Below are 16,636 nucleotides of genomic sequence, written 5' to 3' on the forward strand. Positions count from 1 at the left end.
TGTGACTTCTCTTTGTGATTTTACCACTACGTTAAGTTGGTCAAGAATCTCCTCCTTCAGCATATGATTTCACACAAAGTGCCGTGTGAAAATACCTTCAAAAGGTGCCCACAGGAAACACAAGGCTAAACAGTTATTAACATGACTTACCCAAATTTGGATCATATTCACTTATAAACCTCTTGGTCAAGAACTTCACAGTCAGCGCTATAAGGAAAATGCAGACAGTCTGAAATTACAAGATGCCCCCTAGAGGACTCAGGTTCACTGTACATCTTACTCTTACCAACAAGCCCCAAGAGCGAGAACCTTCATAGAAATGTTTTGGTATGTTCTGTAGGGCCGGTGAAACCTGGTAAGTGGGGTAAGCGCCGCAGGGGGGCGCCTGCCTTCAAGGGTGCCGCTGCGGTGCTGCGCCGCCATACCGCGCCACCCTTGGTGCTCTAAATCTTTAATTTACCTCAGTTCCAACAGCCGCATCGTTTGAAAGCCCTGCCCAGTCTCTAGCCTTCCCTCCCTCCCTTCGTGAGTTCGTTCCGCACTCCCGCCTTCTGATGTCATTTCCTCAAGGGCGGGACTGCAGAACAAACTCACGGAGGGAAGGCTAGAGATGGGGCAAGGCTTTCAAATGATGCGGCTGCTGGAACGGAGGTAAATTAAAGATTTAAAGCACCAAGGGCGGCGGGGGATGGGGGCGAAGGAGAATCGCTGGACAGGGGCAGGGTGGGAGAAGAGAGAAAGGAGATGCTGGGGGGGCGGGGCGCGCGGGGCGCCATCTCATAGTCTGCAGGGGGGCGCCAGAGATCCTAGGACCGGCCCTGATGTTCTGGTTGCTTTATTATGAAGGATCTGATGCCACATCTCTACCAAAGTGATGGGTGGTGGGGGTTTCATCTTGTGTAGGGATCTAATCAGCTAGTAACCACAAACGTGGGGAAACTGGATCCTCTACGCAGGAAAATGCAGAGACAACGGAGTAGCGTGATCAACAGGACACTTCCAAGCAAAACCAGGGAGACAGGAAATAAACAGAATGTTCTTTAATAATAAAATAGACTCGACACGGCACCGTGTTTCGACGAACACCGCCTGCCTCAGGAGTCTGTTTATGGTGATCACCAGCGGTTGCAATTGAAGAGCGAGTAGACCGAAATAAACCTTTAAAAAGGCTGGTGTTAGGTCGCTTTTCTCAAAGATGGGTCCCAATGTAAGCCGTGCAGTAGAAGGCTTATTTTGGTGTACTCGCTCTTCAATTGTGACCACTGATGGTCACCAAAAATACTAGGACTAGGGGGCATGCGATGAAGCTACAATGTAGTAAATTTAAAACGAATCGGAGAAAATCTTTCTTCACTCAACGTGTAATTAAACTCTGGAATTTGTTGCCAGAGAATGTGGTAAAGGCGGTTAGCTTAGCGGAGTTTTAAAAAGGTTTGGACGACTTCCTAAAGGAAAAGTCCATAGACCGTTATTAAATGGACTTGGGGAAAATCCACTATTTCTGGGATAAGCAGTATAAAATGTTTTGTACTTTTTTGGGAGCTTGCTGGGTATTTGTGACCTGGATTGGCCACTGTTGGAAACAGGATGCTGGGCTCGATGGACCTTTGGTCTTTCCCAGTATGGCAATACTTATGTACTTATGTGCTTGGGATTCTGAATGGAATCTTGCTACTCTTTGGGGTTCCACATGGAATGTTGCTACACTTTGAAATTCTGCATGGAATCTTGTTAGTCTTTAGAATTCTAGAATCTTGTTACTCATTGGGGTTCTACATGGAACGTTGCTACTATTTGGGTTTCTGCCAGGTACTTGTGACCTGGATTGGCCACTGTTGGAAACAGGATGCTGGGCTCGATGGACCTTTGGTCTTTCCCAGTATGGCAATACTTATGTACTTATGTGCTTGGGATTCTGAATGGAATCTTGCTACTCTTTGGGGTTCCACATGGAATGTTGCTACACTTTGAAATTCTGCATGGAATCTTGTTAGTCTTTAGAATTCTAGAATCTTGTTACTCATTGGGGTTCTACATGGAACGTTGCTACTATTTGGGTTTCTGCCAGGTACTTGTGACCTGGATTGGCCACTGTTGGAAACAGGATGCTGGGCTCGATGGACCTTTGGTCTTTCCCAGTATGGCAATACTTATGTACTTATGTGCTTGGGATTCTGAATGGAATCTTGCTACTCTTTGGGGTTCCACATGGAATGTTGCTACACTTTGAAATTCTGCATGGAATCTTGTTAGTCTTTAGAATTCTAGAATCTTGTTACTCATTGGGGTTCTACATGGAACGTTGCTACTATTTGGGTTTCTGCCAGGTACTTGTGACCTGGATTGGCCACTGTTGGAAACAGGATGTTGGGCTTGATGGACCTTTGGTCTGTCCCAGTGTGGCAACAGTTATGTACTTATGTGCTTGGGATTCTGAATGGAATCTTGCTACTCTTTGGGGTTCCACATGGAATGTTGCTACACTTTGAAATTCTGCATGGAATCTTGTTAGTCTTTAGAATTCTAGAATCTTGCTATTCTTTGAGGTTCTACGTGGAATGTTGCTACTATTGGGTACTTGTGACCTGGATTGGCCACTGTTGGAAACAGGATGTTGGGCTTGATGGACCTTTGGTCTTTCCCAGTATGGCAACACTTATGTATTTATGTACCGTATACAGACTCCTGATGCAGGCGGTGTTCGTCGAAACACGGTGCCGTGTTGAGCCTATTTTCTTATTAAAGAACATTCTGTTTATTTCCCGTCTCCCTGGTTTTCCTTGGATCTAATCACCATGAAGGTAATCAATAGAAGTAAAATCAAATAAAACAGAGAATAGAAGAAGATAACTTTTTTTATTGGACTAACTTAATACATTTTTTGATTAGCTTTCAAAGGTAGCCCTTCTTCGTCAGATCTACTTTCGAAAGTTAATCAAAAAATGTATTAAGTTAGTCCAATAAAGAAAAGGTATCATCTTATTTCCTTTTCTCTGTTTTATTTTATTTCTATTGATTACCTTTAAAAGTGGACTGACACGGCTACCACATCTCTCTAATCGCCATGAAGAAACCACATGAGTGACTTAGGTCCAGATAGCTGTGTGTTATTGTGCTAGAAGGTTCTGAGGGGGGGGGGGGGGGGGGGGGAGGGGGAAATTGGATAAAATATGCCACTTTGATCTTATTGTCCATCGTTATTGCTGATGCTATGGTGTTCTACTTATTTTGCTGCTTTAATAAAAGATTTAAATCTGATGGAGGACAGTGCCCCCCAGATGTGGGAGTTGGCTTTTTACCAAAGTCTGCAAGAAACTGTTGTTGAGAGTAGCATCATAGCCAAACATCAAATCAACAACCAAAATTCGCAACTGGATAGAGATTCATGGAGTAGAGGAGTGGCCTAGTGGTTAGGGTGGTGGACTTTGGTCCTGGGGAACTGAGGAACTGAGTTGGATTCGCACAGGCAGCTCCTTGTGACTCTGGGCAAGTCACTTAACCCTCCATTGCCCCATGTAAGCTGCATTGAGCCTGCCATGAGTGGGAAAGCGCAGGGTACAAATGTAACAAAAATAAAATAGATACTATTGGAGATTCTACATAGAATGTTGCTACTTTTGGAGATTCTACATGGAATGTTGCTATTCCACTAGCAACATTCCATGTAGAAGGCTGCGCAGGCTTCTGTTTCTGTGAGTCTGACGTCCTGCACGTACGTGCAGGACGTCAGACTCACAGAAGCAGAAGCCTGCGCGGCCACATTGGTGATCTGCAAGGGCCAACTGGGGAACTAAGGAACTGAGTTCGATTCCCACTTCAGGCACAGGCAGCTCCTTGTGACTCTGGGCAAGTCACTTAACCCACATTGCCCCATGTAAGCCGCATTGAGCCTGCCATGAGTGGGAAAGCACAGGGTACAAATGTAACAAAAATAAAATAGATACTATTGGAGATTCTACATAGAATGTTGCTACTTTTGGAGATTCTACATGGAATGTTGCTATTCCACTAGCAACATTCCATGCAGAAGCCTGCGCGGCCACATTGGTGATCTGCAAGGGCCAACTGAGGAACTGAGTTCGATTCCCACTTCAGGCACAGGCAGCTCCTTGTGACTCTGGGCAAGTCACTTAACCCTCCATTGCCCCATGTAAGCCGCATTGAGCCTGCCATGAGTGGGAAAGCGCAGGGTACAAATGTAACAAAAATAAAATAGATACTATTGGGGATTCTACATGGAATGTTGCTACTATTGGGGATTCTACATGGAGTGTTGCTACTATTGGAGATTCTACATGGGAATTTTGCTATTCCACTAGCAACATTCCATGTAGAAGGCTGCACAGGCTTCTGTTTCTGTGAGTCTGACGGTCCTGCACGTACATGAAGGACGTCAGACTCACAGAAGCCTGCGCAGCCACATTGGTGATCTGCAAGGGCCGACTTCTACATGGAATGTTGCTAGTGGAATAGCAACATTCCATGTAGAATCTCAAATAGTAGCAACAGTGGAGGAGTGGCCTAGTGATTAGGGTGGTGGACTTTGGAACTGAGTTCGATTCCCACTTCAGGCACAGGCAGCTCCTTGTGACTCTGGGCAAGTCACTTAACCCTCCATTGCCCCATGTAAGCTGCATTGAGCCTGCCATGAGTGGGAAAGCGTGGGATACAAATGTAACAAAAATAAAATAGATACTATTGGAGATTCTACATGGAATGTTGCTATTCCATTATTAACATTCCATGTAGAAGGCTGCGCAGGCTTCTGTTTCTGTGAGTCTGACGTACGTGCAGGACGTCAGACTCGCAGAAGCCTGCGCGGCACATTGGTGATCTGCAAGGGCCGACTTCTACATGGAATGTATTCCATGTAGAATCTCAAATAGTAGCAACAGTGGAGGAGTGGCCTAGTGGTTAGGGTGGTGGACTTTGGTCCTGGGGAACTGAGGAACTGAGTTTGATTCCCACATCGGGCACAGGCAGCTCCTTGTGACCCTGAGCAAGTCACTTAACCCTCCATTGCCCCATGTAAGCCGCATTGAGCCTGCCATGAGTGGGAAAGTGTGGGGTACAAAATGTAACAAAAATAAAATAAAAATTGATTGAAAGTCACCTCCTGCCCTCATGGTTTGAGCTGCCCGTGTAGGATCTCAGGAAAGGTTTGAATTGAATTTTTTGTCCTGTTTTTCTTTTTAAACATCTGCTTGGGAGTTTTTCTTTTCCGATGCTCTCACAGTCTCGGGCAGAGCCAAGAATTGCTATAGAGCTATTTTCCACAAAACCAAGGCATGATTCATTTAAAAAAAATATGTTCCGTAATCTTTTTCCAGAATATAAGACGCATCCGAACGAGCACACTGTGTTCTGTAAAAGCTTTAACATTCATTCCTCCTTCCTTAAGAAATGTATAAAGCAGGTACAAATGAAAGAAGATTATTCACTGCTTGTCGGCTCTTAAAACAGGCTGCTTGTTTTTGTAAGATATTAGCTTTAAAAGAAAAAAAATCTGATGTTTTTGCATTTTCCTGCAAGGTTGTTTCCATGAAACACAGCAACCAAAGGAAACACAGCGTAACCAGTAAGGGCAAATGTGTATATCTTAATGCCTTTTTCGCTCTGTTCCTGAGGTAAGCAAACTGAAGAGCTCTGCTGAGTTCGGAGCTTGGGCCAGAAAAAAAAAGGAACGGGGCTTGTTTCATAGGCCCCATTTCTGAACTCTCTACGTCCTTAAAACAGTCCAAATTCTTGACTCTGTTTAATCCATCCTTGATTTTTTACTCTTAATTTTATTTCTTTTTCCTACAGAGATTTTTAGGGGCTCTTTTAATCAGTGCATTTTTTTTTTTCTAGCAAAAAAGGTGCCGGTACTCAAATGCCAGGCCACCCTTCGGGATGGGATGATCACTGAGGGACCCAGCCCACAATAACCAGGCCCCCTGCAACCAGTCACAGAATCTATGACAAGGCAGAATTGTTGTGTAGAGCCTGAGCTCATTCATTAAAACTTGGGGACCGTGGGTCAATTTTAGCAGACAATGGAAAAGGTGCCGGTACTCAGTACCCCCATGTACCCCCTCAAAAAAAGCCCTGCTTTTAATAAACGTGCGGTTAGCATGCGAGAAAATGTTTACTGCAACTTGTGTTAAAGAATTTTGCAGGTCTTTCCGTGCACATTAAGGACCAAATTCTATAAACAGCACCGAAAAATAATGCTTTAAGTGCTATTCTATAACATGGCATTGAAAGTTAGTAACATACATAGTAGATGACGGCAGAGAAAGACCTGTATGGTCCATCCAGTCTGCCCAACAAGATAAACTCATATGTGCTACTTTATGTGTTTACCTGACCAGGATCACTCTGGTGGATCCTCTTCTACTTCTATCCCTCTGCCTGTCGGCGTACCTCAGGGTTCTGTTCTTGGTCCCCTCCTCTTTTCTATCTACACTTCTTCCCTTGGTTCATTAATCTCATCCCATGGCTTTTCCTACCATCTCTATGCTGATGACTCCCAAATCTACCTTTCTACCCCTGATATCTCACCTTGCATCCAAACCAAAGTTTCAGCGTGCTTGTCTGACATTGCTGTCTGGATGTCTCAACGCCACCTGAAATTAAATATGACCAAAACCGAGCTTCTCATTTTCCCCCCCAAACCCACCTCCCCGCTCCCCCTGTTTTCTATTTCTGTTGATGGTTCTCTCATTCTCCCTGTCTCCTCAGCTCGAAACCTTGGGGTCATCTTTGACTCTTCTCTCTCCTTCTCTGCTCATATCCAGCAGACCGCCAAGACCTGTCGTTTCTTTCTTTACAACATCCGTAAAATCCGCCCCTTTCTTTCCGAGCACTCTACCAAAACCCTCGTCCACACCCTTGTCACCTCTCATTTAGACTACTGCAATCTGCTTCTTGCTGGCCTCCTACTTAGTCACCTCTCCCCTCTCCAGTCGGTTCAAAACTCTGCTGCCCGTCTCGTCTTCCGCCAGGGTCGCTTTACTCATACTACCCCTCTCCTCAAGACGCTTCACTGGCTCCCTATCCATTTTTGCATCCTGTTCAAACTTCTTCTACTAACCTATAAATGTACTCACTCTGCTGCTCCCCAGTATCTCTCCACACTCGTCCTTCCCTACACCCCTTCCCGTGCACTCTGTTCCCTGGATAAATCCTTCTTATCTGTTCCCTTCTCCGCTACTGCCAACTCCAGACTTCGCGCCTTCTGTCTGACTGCACCCTACGCCTGAAATAAACTTCCTGAGCCCCTACGTCTTGCCCCATCCTTGGCCACCTTTAAATCTAGACTGAAAGCCCACCTCTTTAACATTGCTTTTGACTCGTAACCACTTGTAACCACTCGCCTCCACCTACCTTCCTCTCTTCCTTCCCGTTCACATTAATTGATTTGATTTGCTTACTTTATTATTTTTTTTTTTTGTCTATTAGATTGTAAGCTCTTTGAGCAGGGACTGTCTTTCTTCTATGTTTGTGCAGCGCTGCGTACGCCTTGTAGCGCTATAGAAATGCTAAATAGTAGTAGTAGTAGTAGTGATTTGTATCTGCCATTTTCAGGGCATAGACCGTAGAAGTCTGCCCAGCACTAGCCCCGCCTCCCAACCACTAAACCCGCCTCCCCCCACCGGCTCTGCCACCCAATCTCCGCTAAGTTAGGCGCTGTTTATAGAATACACTTACCCTCAGATTCTATATAGCACGACTTAAGTTGCACATGCAAATTTGATTATATTTTGGATTTGCACACAAAACTTAATTAGCTAGCAAGCCAATCAGCTCTGATAATTGCCAATTAACAAGCAATCATTGTCACTAATTGCCATTAATTAGAATTTACGCGCACAACTAAGTGTATTCTATAACATAAAGCGCATAAATTCTACGGTTCATAGTTAAAAATGGGGTGTGCCCATGGATGTGGAATGGGCAGGTCATGGGTATTTCCACAAACTCTGCGTGTTGTTATAGAATACATCTGGATCGCGCCTAATTTAGATGTCGGCATTTACATCAAGTTTCACTTTGGCGTAACTGCCCGTGACTACATTTAGTTGTGTGGATGGGCGCTAGGCGTATTCTAAAAAGCATGCCTACATTTAGGCATACTTTATAGAATGCTGGGCAGACTTATACGGTCTGTGCCAGAGCCGATGGTGGGAGTCGGGGATAGTGCTGGGCAGACTTATACGGTCTGTGCCAGAGCCAGTGGTTGGGAGGCGGGGTTGGTGGTTGGGAGGCGGGGATAGTGCTGGGCGGACTTATACGGTCTGTGCCAGAGCCGATGGTGGGAGTCGGGGATAGTGCTGGGCAGACTTATACGGTCTGTGCCCTGAAAAAGACAGGTACAAATCAAGGTAAGGTATACACATGAGTTTATCTTGTTGGGCAGACTGGGTGGACCGTGCACGTCTTTCTCTGCCGTCATCTACTATGTTACTATGTTACTTTGGACATGAAGATTTATGTCAAGTAAATCCTGGTATAAATCTTCACATCTAAATTAAGCGTAGATCCTCCCTTATTCTATAACAGCACACATAAATTCTAGGAACCAGGGATGAATTGAGAGTGGTCTGGGCCCCCGGGCAATGAGGACCACTAGACCCCCCCCCCCCCCAGTCCTGCTGTCTCCCTCTCCCCCTGCCACTGACCTTTTCCTTTAGTTCTGCAGCTAAATCGGTTGTCTGCCACTGACCTGACACTGAAACTTCCCTCTGCCAAGGCCTGTACTTGTGGAAGAAGGAAGTGACATCAGAAGGGGCGGGCAACGGCAGAAGGAAGTTCCGGCATCAGTAGCAGATAGCCAATTTAGCTGCCGGTGCCCCTGCCTGCGATGGGGGGGGGGGGGGGTTTGGGGATGGGAAGCGCAGGAGGTGGATGAGACGGGGAATCTCAGTCCCGGTTCCGGTTCCAGTGGAGAGAGAATGATGTCACACATCAGGCATGAGGGAGTGAAGTGCTGCCCCCCCCCCCCACACACACACAGAGCCCTGAGCCCTCGGGCACTGCCCGGTTGACTGTATAGTCAGTCCACCCTGGTTAGGAACACCCCTAATCCACACATGACCCTCCTATTGCTGTGCCCCCTTTTCAGAGCCACACGACTAAAAATGCGCATCTAAATTTCAATTAAGGCCAATTAAATTGCAAGCGCACATTGGATAGCACCTAAATCTGCGCATTCAATTTTAGTACATAAGTGCATAAGTAATGCCACACTGGGAAAAGACCAAGGGTCCATCGAGCCCAGCATCCTGTCCCAGACAGCGGCCAATCCAGGTCAAGGGCACCTGGCGAGCTTCCCAAACGTACAAACATTCTATACATGTTATTCCTGGAATTGTGGATTTTTCCCATTTAGTAGTGGCTTAAGGACTTGTCCTTTAGGAAACTGTCCAACCCCTTTTTAAACTCTGCCAAGCTAACCGCCTTCACCATGTTCTCCAGCAACGAATTCCAGAGTTTAATTATGCGTTGGGTGAAGAAAACGTTTCTCCGATTTGTTTTAAATTTACTACACTGTAGTTTCATCTCAAGCCCCCTAGTCCTAGTATTTTTGGAAAGCGTGAACAGACGCTTCACATCCACCTGTTCCACTCCACTCATTATTTTATATACCTCTATCATGTCCCCCCTCAACCATCTCTTCTCCAAGCCCTGTATGGTGTCCTGATATATTTTCGTTTATATAATCTTAACTCTTTTTTGGAATGTTTTGTAATTTCTTATTTTTGGATTTATTTTCTGTTTATATTTTATATCTCCAGTTTTATGTATTTTATTAATGTATTGTCTATTGTTTAAAGACCCTGACATAGTCTTTTTGCCGAAACACAGTGCTATGTCGGATCCTGAAGAAAAAAGATAGTTTTCCATTATATCCTTTGTCCTGCTGCCTTTTTATGGAACGCTGATCACATTGCTGCTTACTTTGGCCAATTAACAGATGGCCATTATGAAGGGAGCCCTTACTGTCACCTACGGGCACTGCACAGTAATGTACCCATGCTACCTGATTAGCACAGGACACGCCTACTCTCCACCCCAGTGGCGTAGCTAGGTGGGGCCACGGGGGCCTGGGCTCTCCCCAAAATTTCTTCTCTGCCCCTGGTTTTGCTGGCGGGGGTCCCCAACTCCGCCAGCTGAAGCCTTCACCCAGCACGGGAGCGTTGCCTTCCCTTCTCTCTCTTCCCCTCACGTCGGGCATGCTCAATTTCACTAAAAGGAGTGTACAGGACATGAGGGAAAGAGAGAGCAGGGCAGGCAACACTCCCGTGCTGGATGAAGGCTTTAGCCGGTGGGGGTTGGGGACCCCCACCAGCCAAGATATTTGCAGCAGGGCAGGGCGGCACATCAAAATGTTCCCCTCACCTCTGGCCCCCTCCCACATGAGAGTAGTGCAAGCTGATGACCAAATTAACATGGGGTGCCTCACTGCGGCCCATGGCAGTGCTCTGTTACCACAGGGTAGGCACACGCTAGTGCCTACTGCAGCTCAGGGGCATAGCCAGACTTCGGCAGGAGGGGGGTCCAGAGCCCGAAGTGAGAGGGCATATTTTAGCCCCCCCCCCCGGTGCCGCCGACCCCCCCCCCCCCCCGCGCCATTACTGACCTCCCCACCGCCGCCACCACCAACTTTGACTCCCCCCCCCGCTGACGACCCTCTCGACCCCCCTCCTGCCGCCAACCCTACCCCGCCGCCATCGCCTACCTTTGCTGGTGGGGGACCCCAATCCCCGCCAGCCGAGGTCCTCTTCTTCCGGCGCAAGGCTTCGCTCTCTGACGTCCTGCACATTGTACGTGTAGGACGTCAGACTCACAGAAACAAAACGAAGCCTTGCGCCGGAAGAAGAGGACCTCGCTGGCTGATCTGCAAGTCTTCGTTCTGTTTCTGTGAGTCTGACGTCCTACACGTACAATGTGCAGGACGTCAGAGACAGAGCGAAGCCTTGCGCCGGAAGAAGAGGACCTCGGCTGGCAGGGATTGGGGTCCCCCACCAGCAAAGGTACCCCACGGCGACGGTGGCGGGGGGGGGAGGGTTGGTGGATGGGCCAGGCCCCCCTGCGCTCCACGTAGCTACGCCACTGCTGCAGCTTAGTAAATGTGCCCCTAAAATAGGATTGACTTTTATGTGGTTCTGTTTATGCAGTGACCGTGGCCTGTTAACTTCTGACTCTTCTCTCAGAACACTCCCCCCCCCCCAAAAAAAAAAAAAGCCAGTTTTGAGTTGATATTTTCAAAAACAAAAATTGCCAGTTTTGAGTTGATATTTAAAAAAAATAGCCAGTTTTGAGTTGATATTTTCAAAACAAAAATTGCCAGTTTTGAGTTGATATTTCAAAAAAAATTGCCAGTTTTGAGTTGATATTTTCAAAACAAAAATTGCCAGTTTTGTGTTGATATTTTCAGTGGTACTAAGCAGTGAAGTGCTGCTGAAAATGAGCAGTTTGCTCAAACAAGCGATTTCACCAGCCAGAAGCTGTTTCTGGAGGGTTAAATCGCCTTGAACATCGACCCCCCCCCCCCCTTTGTGAATGCACATCAGCATCTCCTGAGGGAGCCTGGGGGAGTCTCAAAATACACTCACAGCCCAAGTTCCAGTGCCCAAAAGGTCACATTTGTCTGACCTTCCCCACTCGCTACCACCAGGGGGGGGGGGGAGGCTGGGGGCTGTGAACTGAGAAGGCAGATTTGCATTGGATTATTATGTAGTCTGGTGTAGGAGGCAATAAGATGACTTTTCGGAGAAAACACATTTTTTTGTAGCTGGAAAGTTATTGCCACAGACTGTGGCCTCTTTCTGTAAAGATTTCTCAACTCGGCTTTCTTCTTTTTAAGGTCATTGAATTCGGAATGTTTTTGAACTTGGGCAAATAGTCATGAGCTAGGGTTGAAACCTTGACAGTCAGTAGCTCACACGTTTCAGTCTTTGTTTGTTTTGAATCCTTTTGTGTATGTTACCATGTGTCCGACGTGGGCACAGGCAGGAAACTGAGCTGTAAATGGAAAGGTCCAGAAAGAATGCGCTTCCCTTGTCGATGTTTTGATGTGGAGACGGAAATATGCAATAGTCACTTCAGCTCTGCCAGCCAGACTTCCATTTTCCCCGGTGGAGGATCGCCTGGGTTGTGGTCTACCAAGAAGCTAGGCCAAGTTAGGTATCACCCCTTCATTGGGAGTAAAATCTCTCCACCCTCTGGAGCCTCAGGGGGTCTTTTACTAGGCGCTCTGGCATTTTTAGCACGCATTAAAAATAGGTGCCCGCTAAACGCTAAAGACGCCCATAGGAATACATTGGCGTCTTTAGCGTTTAGCACACGCCTATTTTTAGTGCGTGCTAAAAACACCAGCGCACATAGGAGCCGACTCTCTGGGTGCTGTGGGTGCTTGAGCACCCCCAATATTGAGCAAATTCCTTGTATGTGTCCAGGGAGGGATTATTTCCATTAGGCTTAGCACCCCCAATAATTTTGAAAAGTTGGCTCCTATGCACGCCTTAGTAAACGACCCCCTCAGTGCCACCTTCTGAGAAGTAACTTTGAGATAACCAGGTAATACCAGTGTGCATGGCTTCTCAATTACTTCAGCTCAACACTGTTCGGATACTGCTTGGGAGAAATAGAATACAAAGCTTGAGATGTGTTCTGCCCTAAGCTGACAAGTAACTGATGGCATGAATTGATGCCCCTATTGGAAAGGATTAAGTGGTACAGGAGGAAGTGTAGCTGTCTGGTGATACCTGTTGCCTCCACCCCACAGTCTCTTCACCCCCCCCCCCCCCCCCCTTCTGCGAACTGCTTGGGGCAGTTCTGCTCTCACCTGATTTTCCTGCTCCTCTGCAACCTAACAGAGCGATGTTGCACTCAGGGAGGTGATTCTGTGTGTTGCGATCATTAGACGCATTCCCAGCTCGTGGTTTCCCAAACATTGAAGACATATTCTTCTGTGAAAAAGACGAAAAGCGAAATCATTACATCGTCATCACCTCAATGCATCCAGCAGGCACAGCGCACGTGGGCACAGTGAGAAGGAATAGGCAGTTACCCAGTTCTAGGGGGACCCCGACAATTGCTCTAATGACAGCTCCTCTAATGGACAATAATAGGATGATCCTCCACACACCGCCAAGGACACTAAGGTCCTCAACCCTCTCCAAAAGACATTACACGATGTGATACCCGCAAGCGAACCTTCTCCGGAGTAGCCCCCACACTCTGGAATGCATTGCCTGAAAGGCTCCGCTTAACTCAAGACTATCTCTACTTCAGGAAGCAGGTGAAAGCTTGGCTCTTCAACCAAACCTTTAACAGAAGAAGTAACTAACTTGTTAGTCTCACTCACACACACAAGGAGTGACTTGGGCTGCACATACTGCAGCGGGACATGTTTAGCCACTCCTACATTTAACCATCTCTCTGACCTCACATGCAACTTTCTTCAAATCAGTCACCTTACTTTCAAATTCTTCCTACTCTCTTACTCATCTATATGTCTTTTTTTTAAGTTTTATTGATGACTATAACTGATGTACAAGTCAAAATTATGTACTTCACACTATATAACATCCAATTCAACTCTTCACATTTCTTAAACTCTATACAATTATATGTTCGTCATCATGTATTTTTATTCCCCCCCCCCAACCTCTCCTCCCCTCCCTTCCCTCTTCCCATCCCTTCCCCCCTCCCTCCTCTCTTCCATACCAGATTTCTACGTGTTATTTATTTAGCCATTTAAGACTCTACTGCGTGCTCGTGATGTTAATGTGTTCAAGAAGGGTATCCACCATTGGAGATATTTTTCACCTTTTGGTGTGGGTAGATCCGGCACATCTTTTCTTTCCATGGCGCTTAGTGTTACTCATCTATATGTTACAACTTTGCCTTATCCTTCACTACCAATTATAATGTTCTAGTACATATTGTGTTGTCATTGCAAGTAGTAGACCATGCCATACTTTGTGTTATTGTTCAAATATTTTTACTGCTGTAATTGTTTATTGCTCATGTTTGATCTATTCTTACTGTACACCGCCTTGAGTGAATTCCTTCAAAAGGTGGTAAATAAATCCTAATAAAAAAATAAATAAAATACACAATGGCTAATGGGTTAGTTGGGTCTAAACAAAAGAGGAGAGAGAATACTGATGATACTCCTCCCCGCATGGCCAGTCCTAGGGTCTCTGGCGCCTCCCTGCAGACTATGAGTTGGCGCCCCCCCCCCCAGCATCTCCTTTCTCTCTCCTCCCACCCTGCCCCTGTCCAGCGATTCTCCTTTGCCCCCATCCCCCTCCCATTATGGCCACCTGCCCGCCCTCTTCTCCCCCCAACACCCCCCTTTTTCTTCTTGCCACCCTGCGTTAAGTCTTTTTTAATTTACCTCCGTCCCAGCAACCGTGTCATTTCAAAGCCCTGCCCGTCTGTAGCCTTCCCTCCCTTCGTGAGTTGGTTTCATTCCCTCAGAGTCCCGCCCTCGAGGAAATGACGTCAGAAGGCGGGACTCTGCAGAACGAACTCATGAAGGGAGGGAAGGCTAGAGACGGGCAGGGCTTTCAAATGATGCGGCTGCTGGGACGGAAGTAAATTAAAGATTTAAACCCCCAAGGGTGGCGCGGTATGGCGGCGCAGCGCCGCAGCGGCGCCCTTGAAGGCAGGCACCCCCTTGCAGTGCTTACCCCGCTTACTGGGCTTGACCGGCCCTGCCTCCCCGGGAACTCCATTCACTGGGCAAATCTCTCTTATCTGCACCCTTCTCCTCCACTGCTAACTCCAGACTCCGTTCCTTTTATCTTGCTGCATCGTATGCCTGGAATAGACTTCCTGAGCCGGTACGTCAAGCTTCATCTTCAAATCTAGGATAAAAGCCCACCTTTTAACTCCTAACCCTTACTCACTTCTTCAGTACCCATGTTTTATCATTCCCACCATATTTGTCCTGTTTGTCTGTCCTAATTAGATTGTAAGCTCTGTGGAGCAGGGACTGTCTCTTAAGTGTTCAGTGTACAGAGCTGCGTATGTTTAGTAGCGCTATAGAAATGAAAAGTAGTAGTACTACTAGAAGTAGTGATGCAAAAATCAGTGTGATTTTGTAAGATAAAACTACAGCAAGATATAGAAATTAAAGATTAGCACATAAACTTTATGAAAGAACTTTGTGTGTGTGTGTATATGTACATACACACACAAAGTTCTTTCATATATATATATACTAGTAAAAAAGCCCCGTTTCTGATGCAAATGAAACGGGGGCTAGCAATGTTTTCTTCTGTGTGCATGTGGGAGTGTGTGTGTCCCTGCCCTCTGGCCTCTCTCCCCTCCCCCCTCTGAGTCCTTCACTGTTACAGAGCCAGCGATTTGATTTCGTGCTCTGCTGTTTTCCTTCACTGACTGTGTTACAGAGAGGGCGGGGCAGACACTCATAGGGAAACCGGATATCTCGCCCCCTTCACACTTCCGGCTGGAGGCTTCATAGAACGCTGGTGTTGCTTTTTATATAGAGAGATAACTAGTAAAAAAGCCCCGTTTCTGATGCAAATGAAACGGGGGCTAGCAATGTTTTCTTCTGTGTGCATGTGGGAGTGTGTGTGTCCCTGCCCTCTGGCCTCTCTCCCCTCCCCCCTCTGAGTCCTTCACTGTTACAGAGCCAGCGATTTGATTTCGTGCTCTGCTGTTTTCCTTCACTGACTGTGTTACAGAGAGGGCGGGGCAGACACTCATAGGGAAACCGGATATCTCGCCCCCTTCACACTTCCGGCTGGAGGCTTCATAGAACGTTGGTGTTGCCTTTTATATAGAGAGATGTATATATTTAAATTTTAGAAAATGATTGGAGACCACCCTGTTAAGAATGCCGCCTACCTTCCAGACTCAACATAACCTACTTCTTTCTTGTTCATAAGATACCTATTTGCCTATTATCTTACTTTTACATAGTTTAATTGTACTTTTTCTGTACTGTAGCCTACCCTACGGTTTGTGTAAGCCACATTGAGCCTACAACTAGTGGGAAAATGTGGGGTATAAATGTATTAAATAAAAAATATATATCTATATAGATATATAGATATAGATATATATAAGTGAAGAAAGTTAAAATGAGAAAATTAAAAAGCACAAAAGTTTGACAGTGTTGTTCTAAAAATGCAGATTGTGGCAATTCCATGTAGAAAATCCAAAATATTTTTAGGAGGTTCACTGTGACAGAAACGGATATACATGAGGCCATAAGCCAGTGGCGGGATCTGACTTCTTTCATCAGGGCCAACAGCTGAGTGAACAAAGTGGAAACGGTTTTGAATGTCCCGTCCATGACTGTGGCCAGCAGGACTTTCTCTGAGCCAGAGGAAGACTGACCATAGGACAATGCCAGAGGGCCCAGAGGCTCTGGGGGGGGGGGGGGCAGTGGCTCTCTCTCTCCCACCCTGCACACTATAGCCCTCCAAGCCTCACTGGGCCCTCCCCGGGCCTTCCTTGAAGGGTCTTGGTGGTAGTGGAGGAGTGGCCTAGTGGTTAGGGTGGTGGACTTTGGTCCTGGGGAACTGAGGAACTGAGTTGGATTCCCACTTCAGGCACAGGCAGCTCCTTGTGACTCTGGGCAAGTCACTTAACCCTCCATTGCCCCATG

At 46.6% G+C, this 16,636-nt stretch overlaps 1 protein-coding gene across 5 annotated transcripts in view; it reads right to left on the bottom strand.

The window, feature by feature from the left end:
* LOC115460687 (ras-like protein family member 12) overlaps positions 1-16,636 on the bottom strand; it is a 71,239-nt gene that overhangs the window by 38,783 nt on the left and 15,820 nt on the right. For 4 of the 5 annotated variants that reach the window (XM_030190453.1, XM_030190451.1, XM_030190452.1 and 1 more), the window contains exons 2-3: positions 12,833-12,956; positions 151-207 (exon numbers count right to left, since the gene is read on the bottom strand). In XM_030190453.1, the coding sequence (XP_030046313.1) occupies positions 151-207; positions 12,833-12,950 (175 nt within the window). In that variant the 5' untranslated portion in view covers positions 12,951-12,956. Of the gene's footprint in view, positions 1-150; positions 208-12,832; positions 12,957-13,203; positions 13,225-16,636 lie in introns of those variants that run through there. The other variant, XM_030190455.1, reaches the window with a different exon arrangement.

Source organism: Microcaecilia unicolor, chromosome 1, assembly GCF_901765095.1.
Source record: "Microcaecilia unicolor chromosome 1, aMicUni1.1, whole genome shotgun sequence".
Taxonomy (NCBI): domain Eukaryota; kingdom Metazoa; phylum Chordata; class Amphibia; order Gymnophiona; family Siphonopidae; genus Microcaecilia; species Microcaecilia unicolor.